This window comes from Primulina eburnea, chromosome 5 (assembly GCF_022965805.1).
Source record: "Primulina eburnea isolate SZY01 chromosome 5, ASM2296580v1, whole genome shotgun sequence".
In the NCBI taxonomy this organism is placed as follows: domain Eukaryota; kingdom Viridiplantae; phylum Streptophyta; class Magnoliopsida; order Lamiales; family Gesneriaceae; genus Primulina; species Primulina eburnea.
Window position 1 is genome coordinate 1,550,739 of NC_133105.1, and position 22,764 is coordinate 1,573,502.

Sequence of the window (22,764 nt, forward strand, 5' to 3'; positions counted from 1 at the left end):
AAAAAATCTGTTGACCAGATAAGCAACGATATTTTGTCCTTATTTGTTAAATTTTTTGGCAAATTTATGAATAAAAATCAGTTTAAATCCAATTTTTATGGTAAAAAAGACCAAGCTGATGATAACAAAATTGTTTTAATTGTGGAAAGCAAAATCATTTTATTGCAAATTGCAAAATGTAGAAGAAAGATGATGAGAAGTCATTCGAAAAGAAACATCCCAAAGATGACAAAAGATCTTAAAAAAAAAAGAATACTTGTTATTGAAAAAACAAAGAACAAATTGGTCGACTCAGACTCAAATCAATGTAGTTCATATATATCCTCAAGTAAATGTTGATGAGAATGTCAAGTATTTCATGGCAGATGTTGATTCCGAGACTTTAGATGTGGAGTTGGAATCTGCTGATGAAAATTCAGGGCCTTGAAACTCACCTCCCATTTTTATTTTAAATTTTCTAATAAGGGGTCGAGGTCTTGAACTCGATTTTTCTTTATTTATTTTTTTATGAGGGCCAAAGTCTTAAATCTTGGCTTCATTTTTTAAAAAAACTTATAAGGATATTAGGAACGAAAATGTGTTATGTGAAGGTGAATAAACACTTTAAAAATTTCAAGAGTTATGATAGAACGTTCTTGAAATTTTCATAGTTGAACCAAGCACCGAGATATTATATAGAGTTTGGTTATAAACTAATCAAAAGACACTCAATATAATATTCTAAAAACTAATTAAATATTTTGGGAATCACTTAAAAAGAATGCAAGTTGAAATAATAAAAACTGTTTGGTTGGCACATTTTTTCAAACACATTGTATGTAAAAATTTGTCATTTTAGAAAACACATAAAATATTTCAACAATTACTATTAAAAAATAAAAATAAGTAAACACAAAAAAGTAAAGATCCACAAATTTTCTTATGACAGTCCTAAGACCAAATCTTTCTAAAAAATATTCAACTTGAAATGACGAGATTAACGCTAAAAAATTCTCAAATAATTAAAAAATGCAACGCACACATAAAAAATTAAGCAAATCAATTGATTAACGTACTTATTCATTTTATGCAGGAAATATTATTTTTAATAAACCATCTTTTTCTAAAAAAAAAACTCCTAACTGTCTAACGAGTCCAACCCATAAAATATACCATTTTTAAAAAATATTATTGACCAGAAAGAGTCAAATACAAATTACCTGTTAGGTTTGGCTTCATTATCATCCCTGGTAAGTTGAATTCGTACCAACACATTTATAAAAGAGTAGGGATCATGTAAGAACGTCTCACGGATCTTAATCTGTTCATATTCACAATAAAAAGTAATATTCTTAGCATAAAAAATAATATTTTTTCATGGATGCCCCAAATAAAAGATTCGTCTCACAACTCGTGAGACCGTCTCACACAAGTTTTTACCTTTATTAAAAGTACTAGTGAAAGATGCACATAAAATACATGTTTTATTATTATTTTGAAATTGACTAAATAATATTTTTAATTTAAGAAAATTGTTTAATTTAAAAGAAAAATTTTGTTTAAATTTTTTTTAATGTAAAATACAGAGTGACTCGAAGATTGCTTGGATAACGCCGAAGAAAGATAATTATGAAATTTATCAGTGTCTTGTTGGACCCACCCGGGATTGAGCCCAATCATTCTCAGCCTAGTCGAGTCCCACTAATCCATGCACAGCTCACAGCGTTGTTGCATTTCTTAAATCCATCAAATTTGAGTCAAAAAAATAAAAAATAAAAAAATCCATCAAACTCAGAAAACCCATCACAATTACGTTGTTAATACGATCATTCATACATAAAAATATTAGATTTGCAGACATACTTCGCTCGCGTGTTTGTAGGAACTGTGTAGCAGACAGCGTTGACATAGGCGATGAAAGGCGTCTTCTCGGCGCCTGGTGATTACATCTACTTCAAGTCTCAGGTCCCTCTTCACAAGATCCCTGTAAGATTGCTGTTTTTTAAAAACATATTTGATTGTATTTTTTTATTTCTTTTTTTAATTCAATTTTATTTTGAGTTTTTGAATGACGGGCTTTGCACTTTAGCTTCATTTCTCGAATGTTCATTTTGCTGGTCCTGTAGTTCTTTACGTACTTGGATTAATCTTTTTAGATTTGATCTCATGTCTGATTTGGTTGATCATTTGAACTCAAGAATCAAAATCTTATCTTTATCTGATTTCAGTTGTCCCAGAATCTTGTCTCATAGGAATTTGTTCCAAGTATTTAATGTTGTTATGGGTTCTTGCAAGTATGGAGATATTTGCATTTCAATTTGTATAGAAATAAAATCTAGTGGTTTACAAGTTACAAAGATTAAAAGCTCGGAATGTGTGGTAGTTGGATGTAATAGCTTCTTATTGAGGTAATTGGTTCAACCGAATCATCTCAAAAAGGGCGTCCACAATTAAGTAGTACTGAAGAAACATTTGAGACTTAATCCTATGCCAAAATTGTGAAAGCTCCAGGTATTTGGCAAAGCTGAATATTTACTATTATTGATTTCTAGGAGTTTCCAATGCAGATCAATGTCTAGATGTGCCGGGAATTTGCATCTATGTGTCTCTAGTCCCGTAATATTGCAAATGGACACTTCTTCTTTTGGATTACATGAAGCAAGCAGATTCCAAAGCTTAGTCCTGGAATCATGCATCAGCTAACTCCCCTTAACATGACCATTTCTGGAAGATAGGAAAATGGATAGAATGCCAGCAAAATAAATCTGAGAAATATATATTTTTGTACAAGCTGATCAAATTAAGGGCTAAACATATTTGAGACATCCTTTTTATTCTTGGACATAGGAATACTTATTGGCTAACTGATCAATACGATATTTTAGTTAGTTAAATATTGTAGCTTATTCTGGAAGAAGTAAAGCGTGTCAACGTTAAGAAGTTTGAAACAAGTGAATTAATTAATTTAAAACCATAGTTCTTAATTCTTATCTACCCTTTTATTTTTACGTTAACGAGGAGTGAAATCTTGCTACCTTTCGTTTTCCCGTAGAGATTCATATCTTCAAGGAGCAATGGAATCAATGGGGTATAAGTTTTTACTGGTACGAGGAATTTATATGTTCCGATAATCATATGTTTATAAGGAAGTTATCTATGTAGTTTGGTCTTTATTACATAATTGATGTCGTTTGTCGTAAGCAAATTTCAGTCGTGACTTCGATTATTCTTGAGCATTCAATAAATTGTAGAAATGATGTTTACTTGCAAAATTTGGTGTAGATTGGCTCAAAGCAATGGAGATACTATGATTTTGGGCCAAAAGTTGTGCCTCCACTGATCTGTCTTCCTGGTACTGCTGGAACTGCCGACGTGTATTATAAACAAATTATGTCATTATCTATGAAGGTAGTAAATTCTAATAATCTTATCGATCAGTATGCTTATAATGCCGCAACGGCCCAACCAGTGTTGGGTATGTAATTATTTTTTCCATTTTCAGGGTTATCGAGTGATATCAGTTGATATTCCCCGAGTGTGGAACCACCATGAGTGGGTTATAGCATTTGAGAAGTTTTTGGATGTTATTAATGTTCATCATGTAAGATTTCCTTGTCATTATTGCACTATATGATGTTGAACATTAATTCCTTTCCTGTCTAAAAAGACTTCTGTTCATCCGTTGGGTCAATTTTTTGCACTGGGTATGGAAGTGCTATGCATTATGATATGTTTAAGCTGAATACACGGGTTTGATCTGAGCTTGCCAGGTTCTTCTGTCAAACTTCTGATCCTTCCCCCATGCCCTTTTTCATGTTGAGTTACTACCTTAACATGGTGAATTTGTCTTCCAAGTAGTGGTACAATTATTCTATTGGAAGGTGTTCTTTATTGTAGGATGTGGTGGTACTCATTAGAAATTTGGCAGGGTACTTTCTATTTCATATCGAAAATGAAGGGGTCTTTCTACTTTCATAGACTGGTATTATCCTACCAAATATAGCCTTGTTTTAGATCATTATCATTTCTAGCTGTTATCTTTGAGAAGGGTGTGGAAAATAATTACGTGGGTAATTGAAAACCATTTAAAGCTTTCCACACCCAGTTGCCATTTTTATCTAGGTATTGAGATAATAATCTAATGAAACACATAACCACCACTTCATTTCGAACTGTCAATTTATGTCATTTTTGCTTTCAACCTCTTAAAGAATTCCTAATACCTCTGTCTTTAATGTATCAATTTTTATTCTTATTTTTAAGTTTAGAATTTCTCTCACCTGATTGAATTAGGTAGATATGCTTTTATAAATTTCACTTCATAAACATTCCAGTGACTGTGATGCATCAACTATGAAACGTGTTACTTTTAAGCCGGAGCAAAAAATAATCGAGGTAGTGAAATTTAGAATAATATACAAAAATCATGAAATAAGATACCAATAAATCCTACCGTCTAAACTTCGGGATATCATAAAAGAATCATAAACATCAGGATGCAAGTGATGATTATTTGTACATAGATATTATTTGTTTGAAACCTTTGATGTTGAGATGGAATTTGTGGGAATTTTAAAATGGAAAGATAAATAATGTTTAAAATTTTTTATAGATGGTGATGACATTCGGATGACATAGGGTTGAGAAACAAGAAAAGTTAAATATTTTCAAGCATCTGTAGGTTTTGTTATCCTTGCATTTACAAAATGGATTAGTTTGGATACAACATTTTGTGGATAAAAGCAGGGGTTTTTCTATGTTGGACTAGCATCTGCTATCTTAGTCACATAATTCAGATCATTTTCGCTGTACAGATACGTGTGACCTTGACTAATTTTGATTGATCAAAGTGGGTGGTTACTGAATTACACGAATATTGCATGAAATCAAAGCTGAACATTCACTTTTACTTTTTTCAAAAAATACTTTTTTTCTATTTTCCCATACGTCAAGCGCCCGACACCTAGTAAGTAGATGCTATTTGGAAACGTGAGAAATTATCTCCCTTTTGGATCGTAGAGATTTTACCAAGCATATCCTTGATTCCATTCTTGTTATTCATTATCTTAGATTGACTGTTGCCTCTTCTCTTAGTATTTATTTATTAGCTCGCATCATGACAAATTACAGTGGTTGTTTTCCACATCGCAGATACATTTATACGGTACATCTCTTGGGGGCTTCTTAGCTCAACTCTTTGCTCAGCACCGGCCACGTCGAGTTCGATCTTTGGTTCTCTCAAATACGTTTTTGGAGACCAGTAGTTTTTCTGCGGCTATGCCATGGGCTCCCCTGTACGTACTTCAATTTTCTCTCTGTTTCTTTTCCAATCTGGTTCAAATAAAACGTCTTTTTTCCCAAAAAATATACCAAGATATCAATGATAATACTAATCACAATGTTACTGTCTTATGTTTCCCTGGAAATGTTACATCATTCATGTGTCAGTACTCTGCTCTATGTTCTCTTTCTTTTTCACTATCCAGTTTTAGATTCTCTTGCAGCGATATCAGGTTTTTTAGTCTATTATTGCTAAAATTAGTATTTATTTTAGTCGTGTGACATAGTTAATTTTCGAACAATATCTACCGTGCACCACTGATGAAATCAAGTAAGCGACCTTCCTTTACTATGGCGATGCTACATACACTTGGAGCATTTGGATATTGATGCTTGTCTCATTAAAAATTAGAAAACTTGTATGCATAATTTATTGATGTTGGCATGAGCCTTTTAGTTTTACTTAAAGCACTTGAAAAACAGTAAGAACGGTTTTAGAGAGGCTCAGATTTAGAGTTCTTGGTTATTTTACTCCAGCTTCTCTAAGAAACTCAAAAAGTAGAAAAAGGCCTTTTAACCATTAAAGTCAAAATGTAAACTACTTCTGCTTCTACTGAAAAATGCATGTCTTTAATGAAACCCTTTTTTGAGTGAGGTGCTTCTATGTATTAACAGACAACTAATCTTCCAAGTACCCATCGTACGAGAAGTTCAAGACTTCATATTATCATATATTCCCTTCTACCCTTTGGTCGCTGCTACGTGTGCTTCTGCATGATTTTTTTCTTTTTAAGGTCTTTATTTGACTCATTATTTGCTAGAAAACTCCTCTCATGAAGTATAATATTTGAAAAAAACCCACATTTGTGGTCTTGAAATTGCTTGATTATACCAACTTCAGCATTTTTTGGCTTTTGAACATATCCTCGTGTTTTATGCAACTGTTCCATCATCCCAGCTTTCAGCGTTTAAGGGCTTTCTTGAGGTTTTAGTTGGGACAATACTGAAAATCATTTGTTACTTGGAGGTTTTTGATCTCTGTCATTCAATTTCTAACACTACAAAACCTTCAGAATATTTCTTATCCCAGTTATTAGTGAGTTATAGTTGTTTTCCAAATCCTGTCTCTTAATGCTCTCAGAAAGGTTTTAAATTATTACTTTTGAGATTTTATTTCTTCACTTCATGCCTTTTAAGCATTTAATACTAGTGAATGATTTGTATTTCCTCCTTCAAATTTACCTTGAAATTGGGGGATATTTAGCCAGGCGTGTTAAATAACCAAGTAATCATTTCAAAGATTTTTTAACCTGGTTGAGGTTTGAAGGGCCGTGGGAGCTTAAATCTATTTAACTGTTACATATCAATGGTTTACGCAATTGTTGAAGTGAGTGTGATTTGTCAGTGGGATGAGTTGTTTGAATATCAATCTCTGTAGTTTATATTTATCCTAACGTAATTGGATTTGTTGTGAATTCAATATTTAACAGTGTAGGCTGGACACCTTCATTTCTATTGAAGCGGTATGTCCTAACTGGAATTCACGATGGTCCTCATGAACCTTTTATTGCAGATTCCGTGGATTTCATCGTTGCTCAGGTAAATATACAGTATGAACCTACATTAGTTCTTTTATTACTTTTAATCATGGCTACTAGCATCTACGCGTACTTTCTGAGATGTAGAGATTCTGATCCAATCAGGGTCTTCTAGTATGACGTGACAGTCTTTTATGTTTTTGTTGATATTTTCACATCAATGGTTTATTGACAAGTTGCGTGTGAAAGGAAAAAAAGCGAGTGTGTGCATGCCTTCGGATACAAGAAGCCATTGATGTCAAAATAACCTCTGATCTCTATCCTCAACAGGTCCAAGTGGCTTGGGATGTAAATAAAATATTAGTTATTTGGTCGGTTACCTAGTGTGAGAACTATTCATTTACTCGAGGAGTGCTTGTTTTACAAAATTTATAGAACAAATTTCTTTTGATTCTTAAGATAAAATTGGAAGTGAACGTTTCTTATGATGTTAATTTGACTATGATGCAGGTTGAGACCCTTTCAAGAGATGACTTGGCCTCAAGGTTGAGTCTGACAGTTGATGCAGCATCTGTTGGCCCTCTTTTGCTTTCAGATTCTTTAATTACTATAATGGATGTAAGTGGACTGCTTAATACTATCAATAACGATGGATGGTGAGCTCTTGAATTTAACAGTAAATTACCATCAGAAACTTATTGCAAAATTAAGTTAAGAAATTTGGATGAAGCTTATCTTGTTTAACTCCTTGGTTTGCAACCAGTTTCTTTAGGGATTCTCAGCAGGGTAAATTCAGAATTTAAAAGTCTTTCTGAACAAGTCTGAAGACTAGAGAGATTTCAACATTTCAAATACTTGTATATTTTCCTTTCACATGTAGTATTGATCCGAGATTACTATCTAGAGGAGGAAGCTCTGATCTCTTGAACATTGTAGTGAGAGAGAAAAATTGCCTTGATAAATATTCAAGGTCTCCCATAGTTTCCTGGATTTCAATGAAGTGAATAACGAGGAGAACCTTTTATCTATGTTTAGTTTAAAGAGAACACAAAGCAAAAGAGGATGAAAATAGCAAGGAAGACATTTTCCTATTAATGGGAATCAACAAAATCACATAAATTTGTGGACACTTGAACAAATTTGATGAGTTTAACATTCCCGAAATGCTTGCGAAATCAATATCCTGGAAGATAAGAAACTATATCTAGTTTTATTATGATTTATATTCACGTGGTTGTTATGGTGGTTGTGTTACCTTGATTGGATCGCCTCTTATCCGATTAAACTTATTTCTGACTTCTCCCTCTCTTTTTTCGGGCGTGTCCATCCCTGCCTGAAGACAAATGATTTCTGTGCAATTCCTGGACAACTTAAAGATCAAGTGCTAGAAAGATACCCTGGTGCCAGACAAGCATACCTCAAGTCCGGTGGTGACTTTCCCTTCCTTTCAAGACCAGATGAAGTAAATCTTCATCTTCAGGTAGCACTCGGAAAATTCTTTCATTTTGTGATTTGAACAACTCTCTCAAATGTTTATTTGGGTCAGGACTATCGAACCTCTAAAACATGAGACTATTCTAAGTGCCTCGACAGAATGACGATTCTGATTGAGGGAGGCGGCAGCATTTCAATTTATAGAAGCTATTTCTTTTAGTTAGTGGGAGGAAACTATGGAGATTTTTGGTATATTTCCGAAAAATTATTTCAGGTACATTTCTAGGAAATGATTTTGGAATGCGAACTGTATATTTTATTGTGTTTTTGGAATTGGAAGAAGGCATTTTTCTACCTTAAATGTCAGGCCATGTATATTATTTTGAATCATTTTATTCGTTGAAATTTATTTTATGAATATTAAATAGTAGTAAAATAATTTTTTGAATAGAAGATAATAACGGTACGAGGGAATGCGAATGCCAGTTGAAAGTAAGTTTTTGTTAAGAATTGTAAAAGAATATTGATATGTAAATTGTTTCCAGGGGAAAGAAAATATTTTTCTGAAAGATAAAAAAGTGTTACTATATTTTCAAGGTAAAAAATATCCTGTTAGGAAATGGACGTTTTAGTTTGAAGGTCTCATTCTCCATCTCGTTTTATTCAGCTACACCTAAGGCGAGTTGGTGTGGAAGCTAAACCAGATGAAGTCCAAAAAGATGTACCTGGTAGGAGTAGCTCAAATGACCAAAATGATGGTACACATACCGATGATGCAACAGAAGATGATAGGAGTGGCCCTGAAGATGCAAGTGGACCTCCTCCAGCTTCAGAAGATCCAAATTCTGGTAATCTTGATAATCAAAGTTTCAGCAACACCCAGATATCCAATGTCAGCATTGAATACTTCAAGCTAGCATTGGCGCCCGAAGTTCTTTCAAAGCTATCGTGTGAGTGTATTGTTCATAATTTGCTTAATCTTCACCTAGCCACCTTGTACTTTAACCAGAAGTGTTCTAAGGAAGTTTAGGCCGGTGCTGTAAATGTGTTCTTTGTCCACTGTCACCACTTGTAAGTTTTCCTGAGGGGAGATGTTTTGTGTTGAAATTTTACATTCGTGTGATAAATGTATGACTACCACCTTGGGTTGTATCAAAGCACGTTTTTCTTTACGGGTTTTTCAATACATGAAAAATGTTGGTGCTTGCGATTGTCCATGGAGAAATAAGTTGATTGAGACATGGCAAAATTGGTTGATTCCATCCAACTTGTATGACAATGGTATATAATGAACGAGTCATATCTGATTTCCACAGAGAGATACATCAGACAACTTGAAAAAAAATCATACGTGGTCCATAATATATCATTAAATCGAGTGTCTGAACAATAATCAAATAAATTGGCAAATTGTTAGAATACAGCAATCAGTTTGTGTGATACTTCCTACTTAGGAAGATAGATATATATATATTTTATGAAGTAAATATCGGGGAGAAAATTCCGAGAATCTAAATTGCTTGCTAGAACTTCTACCTATTTATGTATCAAATTAACAAGTACAAGCTTTTCTTCTGCAATATCTCAGGCCAGAGCAAAATTAAATCACAAAGAACAAATTTATATTGTTTCTTTGAGAGGAAATCTCAACTCAAGTGATTGTTCAAAAATTCGCTTCAACAAAAGTAAATTATGCATTTTTTTTTAAAGTAAAAAGTCAATGATTGCGTTATATAATTTTCATGAAGATGAGGTATATATTTTTTATATTTTACATGAGATTTTTGTGTAAATTACTCTGATTTTAATATATAATTAAAAAACGTTTTATAAATATTTTTTAAAATATAAATTAACTGGTTTGTATAACTTTTCTTTAGTTTTGCTGGCACAACTAGATTAAATTTGAAAATTTCAGTCTTGCAAAATGATATTATTCTTCTATCAATATTTGTTCAACTGTTTTTATTATATATGTCGTTTATAAGGGTTGCCATTATTCGATTAATCGTCCAAACAGAACTGAAACTGAAATTTCGATTCGAACAAATGACGAACAGAAAAATCTGGTTCGATTTTCGGTTTTTCATATTTTCGGTTCGGTTCCTGCTTAAAAATCGAATCAATCTGCTCTTCTGAGACTGGAACAAGTGATTTAACAAATAATCGTCCTGCATATTCGAGTGTTCTTGTCTGAGAGGAGGAAAAAAAAGGGAAAAAGAAAACCTAAAAGACCTTATGAAAACTCACACTCAAATCTTCTGCTCTTTAATCTATCTCCAATCCCTCCACATCTCCGACAAGGTACGTCGTTATGCTTTTCGGCTGCTGATGCTTATTTGTACGGGTATGCATTTTCCTGTGTAATTGCTGTTTTCTTTTCGTTTTTTTCTTTGGCGCCGCGCACCCTCTTAAATCCCCTTCTCTTCTTTCTCTTCCCCACTTCACCCTACACTCTCCTTCCATTTTCTCTCTAATTTCCTGTCATTTTTCATTTCAAACTCTAATAAATCTCGTGGATTTTCTCTGGAAATCGCAAAAGGCTCACTCTTTTTCACAACCACATTCTCCGGCGAATTCCGTACAGTCCGGTCATCCTCCAGTTTTTCAAAAGAGCTAAGTTCCTAATTAAGCAAACTGCACCTAGCTCGGGATAACTTATTGAAATGGCAAATAGCAAGTACGAGTACGTGAAGTTATATGAGGTGGAGGATGAAGTCATGCCACCTAATATTATCGTAGTTCGTGTTGACGGCAGAAATTTCTGCAGATTTTCTGAAGCGCATGAGTTTGTGAAGCCAAGTTGTAAGAAAGCATTGGAGTTGATGAATGAGTGCGCCGGAGTTGTTTTAGAGCACTTCCCAGATATAATATTCTCCTATGGTTACAGTGATGAATTCAGTTTTGTATTCAAGAAGGAAACCAAGTTTTATCAACGACGGGCCAGCAAAATCCTTTCCGTCATTGTGTCGTTCTTTACATCTGTTTATGTCACTAAGTGGAAAGAATTTTTTCCTGAAAAGGATTTAAGATATTCTCCTTCATTTCGAGCACGTGTTATTTTATGTGCATCTGTGGAGGTTCTTCAAGCATATCTTGCATGGAGACAAAATGAATGCCACCTAAGTAACCTGTATAATACTTGTCTATGGCAGTTGATTAAGGGTGGAAAACCTGAAAAGGAAGCACGAGAAATGCTGGAGGGATCTCATAAGCAAGACAAAAATGAGTTGCTTCACCAATGCTTTAATATCAACTATAAGAAAAGTATTCCACAGATATTTCGCCAAGGAACATGTGTTCTCAAGACAGAGGTTGAAGTTTGTGTGAAATACAAAGATGATTGCTGTCCCATAAAGAGATCAAAAAGGAGGGTCACAATAGTTCACATGGAAAACATTGCGTCGAGACATTTCTGGAATGATCAGTTGTATCTTTTGAAGGAGCTAGGTCATTTTTCTAAAGATGTTAATAAAACCAAAACTGAGTATCTCAAGTCTTTTCAGTATCAGAGCAAGTTGTTGTTGTCCACTTGGATTGTTATTCGTATTGATGGTTGCCATTTTCATAGGTTTTCCGAAGTTCATAAATTTGAGAAGCCAAATGATGAAGCAGCTCTCAACCTCATGAATTCATGTGCAGTCGGCGTACTAGAAGAGTTTAATGATATTGTCTTCTCTTATGGGGTTAGTGATGAGTACAGCTTTGTTTTGAAGAAAGAGTCCCAACTATATGGAAGGCGTGCCTGTGAAATAGTTTCCGCAATAGTATCTTATTTTTCATCGATGTACATCATGAAATGGAAGGATTTCTTCCCTCATAAAGAGATGATGTACCCACCATATTTTGACGGCCGTGCTGTTTGCTACCCCTCCTCTCAAATCCTTCGAGATTATCTAGCATGGAGACAAGTCGATTGCCACATCAACAATCACTACAATACGTGTTTCTGGATGCTTGTGAAGTCTGGAAAGACGAAAAGCACAGCTCAAACTTATTTGAAGGGTACTCAAGTTCAAGACAAAAATGAACTTCTAGCTCAGTTATCCGGTACTGCCGATTATTACAACAAATTACCACCAATGTTCCGCCTGGGTTCTTCTGTTTACCGGAGTAAGGAAGAAAAGAAAATCGTCGGCGATAAGGAAGATGGGGGTAGTATTGATAAAATATGCGAAAAAGTTGTCATTGAATATTGCAATATAATAGAGCTAGCTTATGGTTATGATTTAGATCCAACTCTCAATCTTAATAATTATTTTTTTGATTGATTTTGTTTCCATTCATGCGGGTTACTGTAATGGCGAGCATGCTTCATTTTCATCTCTTGTGGGGGTTTCAACAGTGAAGTTCAATGCAGAATGTTTCAGCAGAGTGCACCAATCGGAAATGACAGTTCTGAGTTTACTTGATTTTATACTGTTTTTGAAGTCGTACGTGTTGGAATTTGAAGTTGCAAAATTTAATTGAATGTATTGTCTTCAGTGTTGATTATATTGCTGGAATGTGTATGATTTCTTTTTTGTGCGTGTTATGGTCTAAGTTACCTTTTATATCACTTGCGGTTTGTAAGAATGAAAGGTGAGTGAGTTGGCGGCAGCCACTGGTGAGATTGAAAGTTTTGTTTTTCCTGCAACACACACGCTTGTGACTTGATTTAGAACTTGGTCCTGTTGGCTAATATTTTGGCTGCAATTGATATGGCAATTAAAATTTCAAATAAAAATAATTTAAAGGTTGTTCAACATTATGGAAGGATGTATTTTCTGACGGGAGGTATAAACTCCATTGGCACTTGGAGCCCGCATCCTCGTCGTCTTGTTGTACTTTTGGAATTTTCACATTCACTAGTCTGGATTAACCAATTGCACTGATTGTTCAGACGAGTTATTGTCACACATGTTTGAAGTCATTATTAAATGACAGTACCTGTTGGTGATCAGTGTGTGTGTTTGTATAATTGGGTTAGATTCTTTTTCGGTTAATGCATACATGAGAAACTGTGTGCAACATACAAGATGTATGACTTTAGAGGTTTTACTGAAACTGCAACTTTCTCAAGTGGTTGTGTTGTTTTTTCACTATAATTTCTTTAAACTTGGTCTAGGTTTGGGCACGTTGGATTACACTGGATTCTCTTGAAATCATTTTAAGCTCTTTAGCCACTAAATTTCTTTTCTAGTTAAATAGTTTCTGTACAACTACATTTTTTGAAAAGAAAATTCAACGTTGTGCTAAAAGTAGATTGTCATTTTTTATGAATGGCAACATTTTCCATCATTGTTTTGCTTACAACGTCAATGCTAAGGAACATTCTAGTGTTATGAGATATGAAATTGTTCACATTATATCCAAACTCGTGGTATTGTTCTCCACATAGGTTTTTATATATTTAGCTATGCTTGCTGTCACTGTATTGTCGGTACGTGGGCCTTATTTGCTCATTTTCTCTCCACTTCTTTTTCAAATTAGACCTTTTTAATTAGAGTTTGGTTGTTCTGAAGCAAATTTTCTGTCTAACCTTTAGTTTCTTAAATATTACTTCCTTGGACATAGGAGGTCAGATGGGCATGCCATCTACGGTAAAAGAAATTACACCCTTATTAATTCATCAGAGACTGAATGCATAAAAGACCAAGTGAAATCAAGGACTCCAGGTGAATGCCATTTAAGTTATTTATCTCATTATCAGTATTTTCTCATATAACAGTGAAATCTGTAGGTTTTAATTTTTGTAAGATAGCACGAGTTTTGAGTTTGCTATTTCTTGATTATTCTGTACTTATGAACGCCGTCTTTATTCTCACGTTTCCATCTTGGCATCAGGGCTTTGTTTTTTGTCTCTAGAACTTGCTGCTGTTCTTTTCAAACTTATTAATGTAGAGAGAATGAATATAGAGTTATTTAGCATACTTGGTCTGGATATGCCCTCAAAGATATGTTTTCTGACCTGGATGCTAAGTTTCAACTTTCATATTTAAATACTTTGATTATCTTTGGCAGCAAGTCCAAGATGTAAATTAAATGAGGAAGCTTCTCACTCAGGGGCAGACGCTCCACCGAATTCTTATGATGGAGTGGAACTTCGAATAAAATGAAGAGGGCTGAATTGAATAATACCAGATATTTTATTATTAAGAGCTTGAATCATCAAATTATCCAATTGTCGATAAATCAAGGAATTTGGGCAACACAGGTCATGAATGAGACTATTCTTGAAGAAGCCTTTATAGTAAGATCTCTTAATTTTTTATTCTTTTAAGATTATCAGGCACATTTCTAGGAAATGATTTTGGAATGTGAAATGTTTATTTTTTTGTGTTTTTGGAACTGGAATAAGGCATTTTTCTACCATAGATGTCACGCCATGTTATATTATTTTTAATCATTTTATTCCTTGAAATTTGTTATGAATATTAAATAGTAGTAAATTATTTTTTTGAATAGAAGATAATAATGGTACGAGGGAATGCGAAAGCCAGCTGAAAGTAAGTTTTTGGTAAGAATTGTTAAAGAATATGGTATGTCTATGTTTCCACGAGAAAGAAATTTTTTTTCTGAAAGATAAAAAAGTATTACCTATATTATCTAGGTAAAAAATTTCCTGTTAGGAAATGGACGTTTAGTTTGAAGGTCTCATTCACCATCTCGTTTTATTCAGCTACACCTAAGGCGAGTTGGTGTGGAAGCTAAACCAGATGAAGTCCAAAAAGATGTACGTGGTAGGAGTAGCTCAAATGACCAAAATGATGGTACACATGCCGATGATGCACCAGAAGATGATAGGAGTGGACCTCCTCCATCTTCAGAAGATCCAAATTCCTGTAATCTTGATTGATAATCAAAGTTTCAGCAACACCCAGATATCCAATGTCAGCATTGAATGCTTCAAGCTAGCATTGGCGTCCGAAGTTCTTTCACGGCTATCGTGTGAGTGTATTGTTCATAATTTGCTTAATCTTCACCTAGGCACCTTGTACATTAACCAGAAGTGTTCTAAGGAAGTTTAGGCCGGTGCTGTAAATGTGTTCTTTGTCCACTGTCATCACCACTTGTAAGTTTTCCTGAGGGGAGATGTTTTGTCCTTAAATTTACGTTCTTGTGTGATAAATGTATGACTACTACCTTGGGTTGTATCAAAGCACGTTTTTCTTTACGGGTTTATCAATACATGAAAAATGTTAGTGCTGCGATTGTCCATGGAAAAATAAGTTGATTGAGGCATGCCAAAATGGGTTGATTCGATCCAACTTGTATGACAATGGCATATAATGAATGAGTCATATCTGATTTCCAAGATTAATCGATCCGCTTTTTTCCTTACATCGGAAGCAACGAGGTTGAACAAGTAGCAGCCAATCTAAGCAGCTTCATTTTGCTCTTGCTGACCGAGAAACCACTCGACGGGCCACCATTCGGGTTTAATGGTCTCTGTATTGACATCTTCCTGGTCTTTTATGGTTAAGTTTCCAGTCCCTTTGACCACGAGACCCAAGTGCAGCTGTGGAAGTGCCAGCTTTCTTTTGAGATGATGCATCAATCACTTCGTTACCCGGAGCAAACTTTTGCTGGACCTCTGACCTAATAAATTCAGCTATCATAATTAGCATCAACAAAAAAGAACGGCTGTTCATATTATCATTGACAAGAACTCACCTACTCCACCATCATTCAGAAATCTGAGAGGGATCAAGCGCTTTCGGACAACTCCTCGATGGTACGTGTTAGCAACAAGTTCTTGGCGAATGTAACAACCTTTGTTGAAGCTTATAGCATTTAGACCAGCCAGATTGTACTCTAGAGGAATTGCCGAACATAGAACGATTGTTCATTAAATAATAAGATAATGTTCGAAGATTAAATCTAAATACGTTCAAAATTAATATTCTTTACAAATCACATGAAAATAGTATAGCGGAATTAGCTAAAATTGTATTTTCATATAATGTTGGTGGTATCTGCAAACTATCCTTTTCACTTGCGGGAACTAGATTTCAATGACTATATAGAAGAAGAAAACAGGAAAAAAAAAAATAGAGAAAGTTCTAATTATGGGAAATAAGTTGTATTCTTTTGTTTCATCTTTCATATATTTTATAACTACTTTTAGATCTTTAATTTGAGAGTAGGGTCTCTTGTGAGACGGTCTCACGAATCTTTATCTGCGAGACGGGTCAACCCTACCGATATTTACAATAAAAAATAATACTCTTGGCATAAAAAGTAATATTTTTTCATGGATAACCAAATAAAGATCTGTCTCACAAAATATGATCCGTGAGATCGTCTCACACAAGTTCTTGCCTTAATTTGATGTTAAATTTTCACAGGGGAAAGCGTTAATATGTAGTAAATTGTTAAAAAGTGAAGATTGGAGTGAATTTTGTGGAGTTTGAGAAGTTTTTTATGTTTGATTATGTCGAGTGCTTTTTAAAAAAAAAATTATTCTAATTAGTAAATTATGGTTGTTGGCTTGTGGACTATTATAATAATAACGTAAAGAATTGCTTGTATTGTGAATTTGTGATTTATGAATATATTATGTTAATGTATGAGTTTTTGGATTCTGTTGCACTTACTTGGTTATTTTTTAAGAAAAAATTTGTACGATGAAGTTATCTCAAAAAAAGCAAATAAGTAACTATAAATAAAATTTAATTTTTTGAAAATTAAAAACCGATTAATTGAAAAATCGAAATAATTTCGATTTTTAACTGAACCGAACATAACTGTTTAATTTAGTTTGGTTCATCACCCTTAGTTGTTTGAGATTTCTGGTCTTTGTCCAGATGAAAAAAATTGAAAATAAGAGAATGATTAATGTGTCGAGTTTTTGTTAATACAAGGGCAATTTTCTAAATTATAAAGTTAGATGTAATTATCTAAAATTGATTAGGGTACAAAAGGTTGGTGAATACAATAAAGAAAAAACTTGTGTAAGACGGTTTCAGGAGTCGTATTTTGTGAGAAAGATCTTTTATTTGTGTCATACATGAAAAATCATTATTTTTTATGCTAAAAGTATTAATTTTTATTGTGAATATCGGTAGGGTTGACATGTCTCACAGATAAAGATTCGTGAGGTCGTCTAACAAAAGACCTACTCAAAAAATAACTAAGTCTGGGTAATCAAGTAAAAATTAGATCTTTTAATCTTACGTAATGATAATATCTAGTGAACCTCAATGTTATTGTTATGCTTTATTCTTAGAGTGACGAGCTTAATAAGAAACAAAATTTTTGGGTTCAAAGTGACAATCATCCCGACCAAATCGAAAATCTAGGTTTGGTTTGATTATTGATTTGATTTAGTTTTACTATTTGGTAAAAGCAAACCGATTGCGATTAACATGAGTTGGTTCGAGTTTTGTTAAAAATCGAATCAATATGATCTTCTCAGCCTGGAACAAGTGATTTAACAAATACACATCATTCTCCTGCAAATTCAAGTGTTCTTGTCTGAGAAGAGGAAAAAGAAAAAATAAAAAACCTAAGAGACTTTATTAAAACTCACACTCAAATCTTCTGCTCTTTAATCTATCTCCTATCCCTCCACATCTCCAACAAGGTATGTCGTTATGCTTTTCGGCTTCTGATGCTTATTTGTACGGGTATGCATTTTCCTGTGTAATTGCTGTTTTCTTTTCGTTTTCCTTGATGATTTTTTGATTGATTTTGTTTCCATTCATGCGGTTTACTGTAATGGGGAGCATGCTTCATTTTCATTTCTTGTGGGGGTTTCAACGGTGAAGTTCAATGCAGAATGTTTCAGAAAAGTGCACCAATCGGAAACGACAGTTCTGGGTTAATTTGATTTTAGACTGTTTTTGAAGTTGTACGTGTTGGAATTTGAAGTTGCAAAATTTAATTGAATGTATTGTCTTCAGTGTTGATTATATTGCTGGGATGTGTATGATTTCTTTTTGTGCGTATTATGGTCTAAGTTACCTTTTATATCACATGCGATTTGTAAGAATGAAAGGTGAGTGAGTTGGCGGCAGCCACTTGTGAGATTGAAAGTTTTGATTTTTCCTGCAGCACACACCCTTGTAACTCGATTTAGAACTTGGTCTGTTGGCTAATATTTTGGCTGCAGTTGATATATCAATTAAAATTTCAAATAACAATAATTTAAAGGTTGTTTCAACATTATGGAAGGATGCATTTTCTAGATTGGCCAAATGACTTTTATGATGGGAGGTATAAACTCCATTGGCACTTGGAGCCCGCATCCTCGTCGTCTTGTTGTACTTTTGGAATCTTCGCATTCACTAGTTTGGATTAACCAATTGCACGGATTGTTCAGACGAGTTATTGTCACACATGTTTGAAGTCATTATTAAATGACAGTACCTGTTGGTGATCAGTGTGTGTGTTTGTATAATTTGGTTAGATTCTTTTTCGGTTAATGCATATCATGAGAAACTGTGTGCTACATACAAGATGTGTGACTTTACAGGTTTCACTGAAACCGCAACTTTCTCAAGTGCTTGTGTCGTCTTTTTTTACTGTAATTTCTTTAATTTTGGTCTAGGTTTGGGCACGTTGGATTACTATTGGATTCTCTTGAAATCATTTTATGCTCTTTAGCCACTAAATTTCTTTTCTAGTTAAATAGTTTCTGTACAACTACATTTTTTGAACAGAAAATTCAACATTTGTTAAAAGTAGATTGTCATTATTTATGAATTGCAACATTTTCCACCATTCTTTTGCTTACAATGTCAATGATAAGGTACATTCTAGTGTTAATGAGTTATAAAATTGTTCACTATTATATCCAAACTTGTGGTATTGTTCTCCACATAGGTTTTTATATGTTTAGCTATGCTTGCTGTCACTGTATTATCGGTACTTGGGCCTTATTTGCTCATTTTCTCTCCACTTCTTTTTCAAATTAGACCTTTTTAATTAGAGTTTGGTTGTTCTGAAGCAAATTTTCTATGTCTAACCTTTAGTTTTTCATATAGTTGCTTCCTTGGACATAGGAGGTCAGATGGGCATGTCATCTACGGTAAAAGAAATTACACCCTTAGTTGATTCATCAGAGACTGAATGCATAAAAGACCAAGTGAAATCAAGCACTCCAGGTGAATGCCATTTAAGTTATCTCATTATCAGTATTCTCATATTACAGAGAAATGTGTAGGTTTTAATTGTCGTAAGAAAGATAGCACAAGCGTGAGTTTGCTATTTCTTGATTATTCTGTACTTATGAACGCCATCTTTATTATCATGTTTCCATCTTGGGATCAGGGCTTTGTTTTTGTCTCTAGAACTGCTGCTGTACTTTTCAAACTTATTAGTGTAGAGATAATGAATATAGATTTATTTAGCATACTTGGTCTGGATATGCCCTCAAAGATATGTTTTCTGACATGGATGCTAAGTTTTTACTTTCATATTTAAATACTTTGAATACCTTTGGCAGCAAGTCCAAGAGGTAAATTAAATGAGGAAGCTTCTCACTCAGGGGCAGACGATCCACCGAATTCTTATGATGGAGCAGGAACTTCAAATAAAATGAAGAGGGCTGAATTGAATAATACCAGATATTTTATTATTAAGAGCTTGAATCGTCAAAATATCCAATTGTCGATAAATCAAGGAATTTGGGCAACACAGGTCATGAATGAGCCTATTCTTGAAGAAGCCTTTCTAGTAAGATCTCTTAAATCTTTATTCTTGTAAGAATGTTATGCCCCCTTTGGTCCATGTTATCATTCTTATTATTATTATACACACACATGTGTGTGTGTGTTCGTGTGTAATATAAGGTTCTTAGTGTCAATAGTGCCAAATTGTGGGTGGCAATATATATTATGAATGTAAATAATGCAGTTAAAGTAATTATGCAGAATTCTAGCAAAGTGATTCTTATATTTAGTGTCAACATGAGTGGCTTCTTCCAAGGGTATGCCCAAATGATATCTTCCGTTGGTTGGAGAAGGGATAACCTTTGGAGTCAGAGTAGTGGGAAAAATAACCCTTGGGGACGCAGTTTTAAAGTCAAATGGCTATGTTTACATGATCTGCCTTTCCAGAGTACTTTTCATTTAAAAAATCCATGGAATGACTATAAGCCTGTAAAAATCAGCAGGGACTGTCAGGTATTTAATTATTCTAGCTTTTGTAGGGTATCCAAATGTGTTATCGTTAATAAATTAATACCACCAGGTTTTATTATTTTCAGGAGCTGCCTCAGAATATTGGTGAAGCTCTTTGTGACCTTCTTGACCAGGGAAATAATATGGTTTCTAGCTTGAAAAGGCAATTAATCAGTTATCAATTTGAAGCTTAATTGTTCATAGTTTTTGCGTGTGATTTGTTTTTTTTTGCCTTTATCAGTGCAATTTATTTTACGCAGGGATGAAGCCTCTGGGGACGATTTCCTCCAAAGAAGACCTTATATTGAGCCATTTCATTTTAAACAAGATGAAGATTTTAACGAACCTCTAGTGCACATGGGGCCCATGCTTTATCCGCCTTTACTCTATCAGCATCAATCTGGATCAAGTGGATTTCATTTGCAGCAAGAGAGATCCTGTTTACCTGATAAATCATCAATGTTTTATGGGACATCAAATGTAAAACAGTCAAAACATTGTCAAATTAATGGAAGTGCAACTAGTAGCTTGAATAATTCTTCTAGAATTGATAGCTGTGGCTTGTCAGCAGATTGGAGTCCCCTTGATGGCACTCTTACAGAAGACGATATACTGGAAATGGTATAGGTGTCTCATATCAAGCTTTATCAATGCATTGCTGTCATGGTGCATCAGAAATCACAATTCTTGTTCTTACCTTGTAACCTGCTATACAAGATTTCTGAAACCACTGCAGTGCACTGAATCTTCTATTGATTTGATGTTGGGATGGTTCATGAAATTATGCGATGCTTTTCCATTTTATGTTGTTCACTTCTGTTGTCATTCGCCAACTTTTATTTCTAGATATTTCTGGTATGTTCTGGGGTTAAAACTTTTTTGCCAGAGGTAAGGACTTGAGTTGAAAGTTCTCTTACTGATGATTGCACCGTTCATTTCATCATGCAGAGCTATGAAGAGTACCTGGAAGCTCATAGCCAAAGCAGCAGAAAATTTCACTACTCTGTCAGTATGCCTGATACTTGCTCCGTTGCTACCTTGTGTATTAATGTCAGAAAAACACGATTTTAGTGGATACATTGGCTACTGAAACTTAAAGTTGAAACACAGTTGTAGATGCATGATCCTTTTTAATATTTTCTTCGAGTATGTTACAATAGGGTGAATTATTAATTTTTTCTTGTCTTAAAAACACTTTGGCTATGTTCTTCACGTGTACCCACTCTTTCAAAAGCCCCATGATACTTGTAGTTTTGGTTTTGTTTTAGCATTTGTAAATTAGATGCTTTCTGAAGTGGGGGACGGACTTTAGGTGGATAACCGTGGGTTTGGGGACAGAATTTGATTACTGCCACTTTCAAGAAATTTAAGCAAATTTATTGATAAACTTTCGTTGAAATCCAAAGTCATCTGTGCAGAATAACTTTAAATTCTTGTGCTGTCGGTAACATCACTCTTGGATTAAATTTCCAAGGGGGCAGCATTCAGTCTTAAATTTTTAACGCCTAGGACCAAATCTCAAGAAGTATGCACAAATTACGTCTGAGACGATTTATATTGGGTACAAACTACTTTAAGTGATAATCATGTTTTTTTAACAGGTTGGTGGACCATCTGCGAGCTTCCAGAAGTCATCATCTAGTAAAGAACGTTCAGATGAGTCGTAAGTGTACCAACATTTCACTCCAATATCAAACAATTATCTTTTCATCGACTTTTTTTACGGGAGTCACTCCATTAGTCTTCAGTTACCGACAATGATAAAAGCTAATACAGCCGTTTTCTCAATCTCAGTACTTGACTTTTAAACAACACCATGTAACAGCCTATGTTCTAAATGATGTACTGATTTGTGACTTGATTATCGTTTTCTGCAGGCAGTCAGCCAGCAGTTCTAAGAAACGAACCTACCGCCAATCTCTTGAATAAAGAACAAGATTGTAAAAGTTCCCTGGTTAATCTCATGCCATATTATTATCAATTTCATTTCTCCGCGAAGCTGCCTTACTTGGGAGCTGTTATTAACTTTTGAGCCGTTGAAATCAGAACTGATGCTTAATTCTTGTTGTATCAGTAGCGTGTACTCAATGATATCCATGAGCTCATTAGTTTACCTTGTGCTTTATCAATGATTTGTACAGGAAAACAACTATAATTTTGAGATGATGCATGTGACCTTTCAGTGTCTCGGATATCAAAATGCCTATGGTGTCTAAAGGTTCAGTGATGAGTAGAGTTTTTGAGCCCTTTAATTTTTGTGTAACATGTTCAAACATTACCTACGTGACCTTCATACAATCTGATCGATAAAAAATATTATTTTTAATTTTAATTTTTTAAAGAAGTATATGTATGAATCGGATTATCCGTACAACATATCAATAAACTGCTCTGAAAACTTGAATGACGCAACAGAGTCAGGTTTA

General features: G+C 34.3%; 2 protein-coding genes across 27 annotated transcripts; both read left to right on the forward strand.

Annotated features, from left to right (window-relative positions):
* Positions 1 to 1,701: 1,701 nt before the first annotated feature.
* Positions 1,702 to 9,403, forward strand: LOC140832115 (uncharacterized). 2 transcript variants are annotated; one of them, XM_073195945.1, is made up of 9 exons: positions 1,702 to 1,965; positions 3,032 to 3,083; positions 3,262 to 3,387; positions 3,482 to 3,580; positions 5,131 to 5,273; positions 6,750 to 6,858; positions 7,308 to 7,415; positions 8,137 to 8,277; positions 8,899 to 9,403. In XM_073195945.1, the coding sequence occupies exons 2-9, from the start codon at positions 3,054 to 3,056 to the stop codon at positions 9,259 to 9,261; spliced, it is 1,119 nt and encodes a 372-aa protein (XP_073052046.1). In that variant the 5' UTR covers positions 1,702 to 1,965; positions 3,032 to 3,053; the 3' UTR covers positions 9,262 to 9,403. The 2 variants fall into 2 exon arrangements, with proteins under 2 accessions (XP_073052046.1, XP_073052045.1); XM_073195944.1 differs by lacking the exon at positions 3,032 to 3,083 and having other exon boundaries at positions 1,705 to 1,965.
* A 974-nt stretch (positions 9,404 to 10,377) lies between these two features.
* LOC140832112 (uncharacterized) lies at positions 10,378 to 22,590 on the forward strand. 25 transcript variants are annotated; one of them, XM_073195937.1, is made up of 10 exons: positions 17,441 to 17,806; positions 17,942 to 18,066; positions 19,202 to 19,321; positions 19,663 to 19,892; positions 20,090 to 20,341; positions 20,425 to 20,501; positions 20,599 to 20,959; positions 21,287 to 21,343; positions 21,940 to 22,001; positions 22,216 to 22,590. In XM_073195937.1, the coding sequence occupies exons 3-10, from the start codon at positions 19,228 to 19,230 to the stop codon at positions 22,265 to 22,267; spliced, it is 1,185 nt and encodes a 394-aa protein (XP_073052038.1). In that variant the 5' UTR covers positions 17,441 to 17,806; positions 17,942 to 18,066; positions 19,202 to 19,227; the 3' UTR covers positions 22,268 to 22,590. The 25 variants fall into 25 exon arrangements, 11 of the variants coding, with proteins under 11 accessions (XP_073052044.1, XP_073052035.1, XP_073052039.1 ...); XM_073195940.1 differs by having other exon boundaries at positions 19,220 to 19,321; XM_073195941.1 differs by having other exon boundaries at positions 17,942 to 18,028; positions 21,287 to 21,347.
* The last annotated feature ends 174 nt before the right edge of the window (positions 22,591 to 22,764 follow it).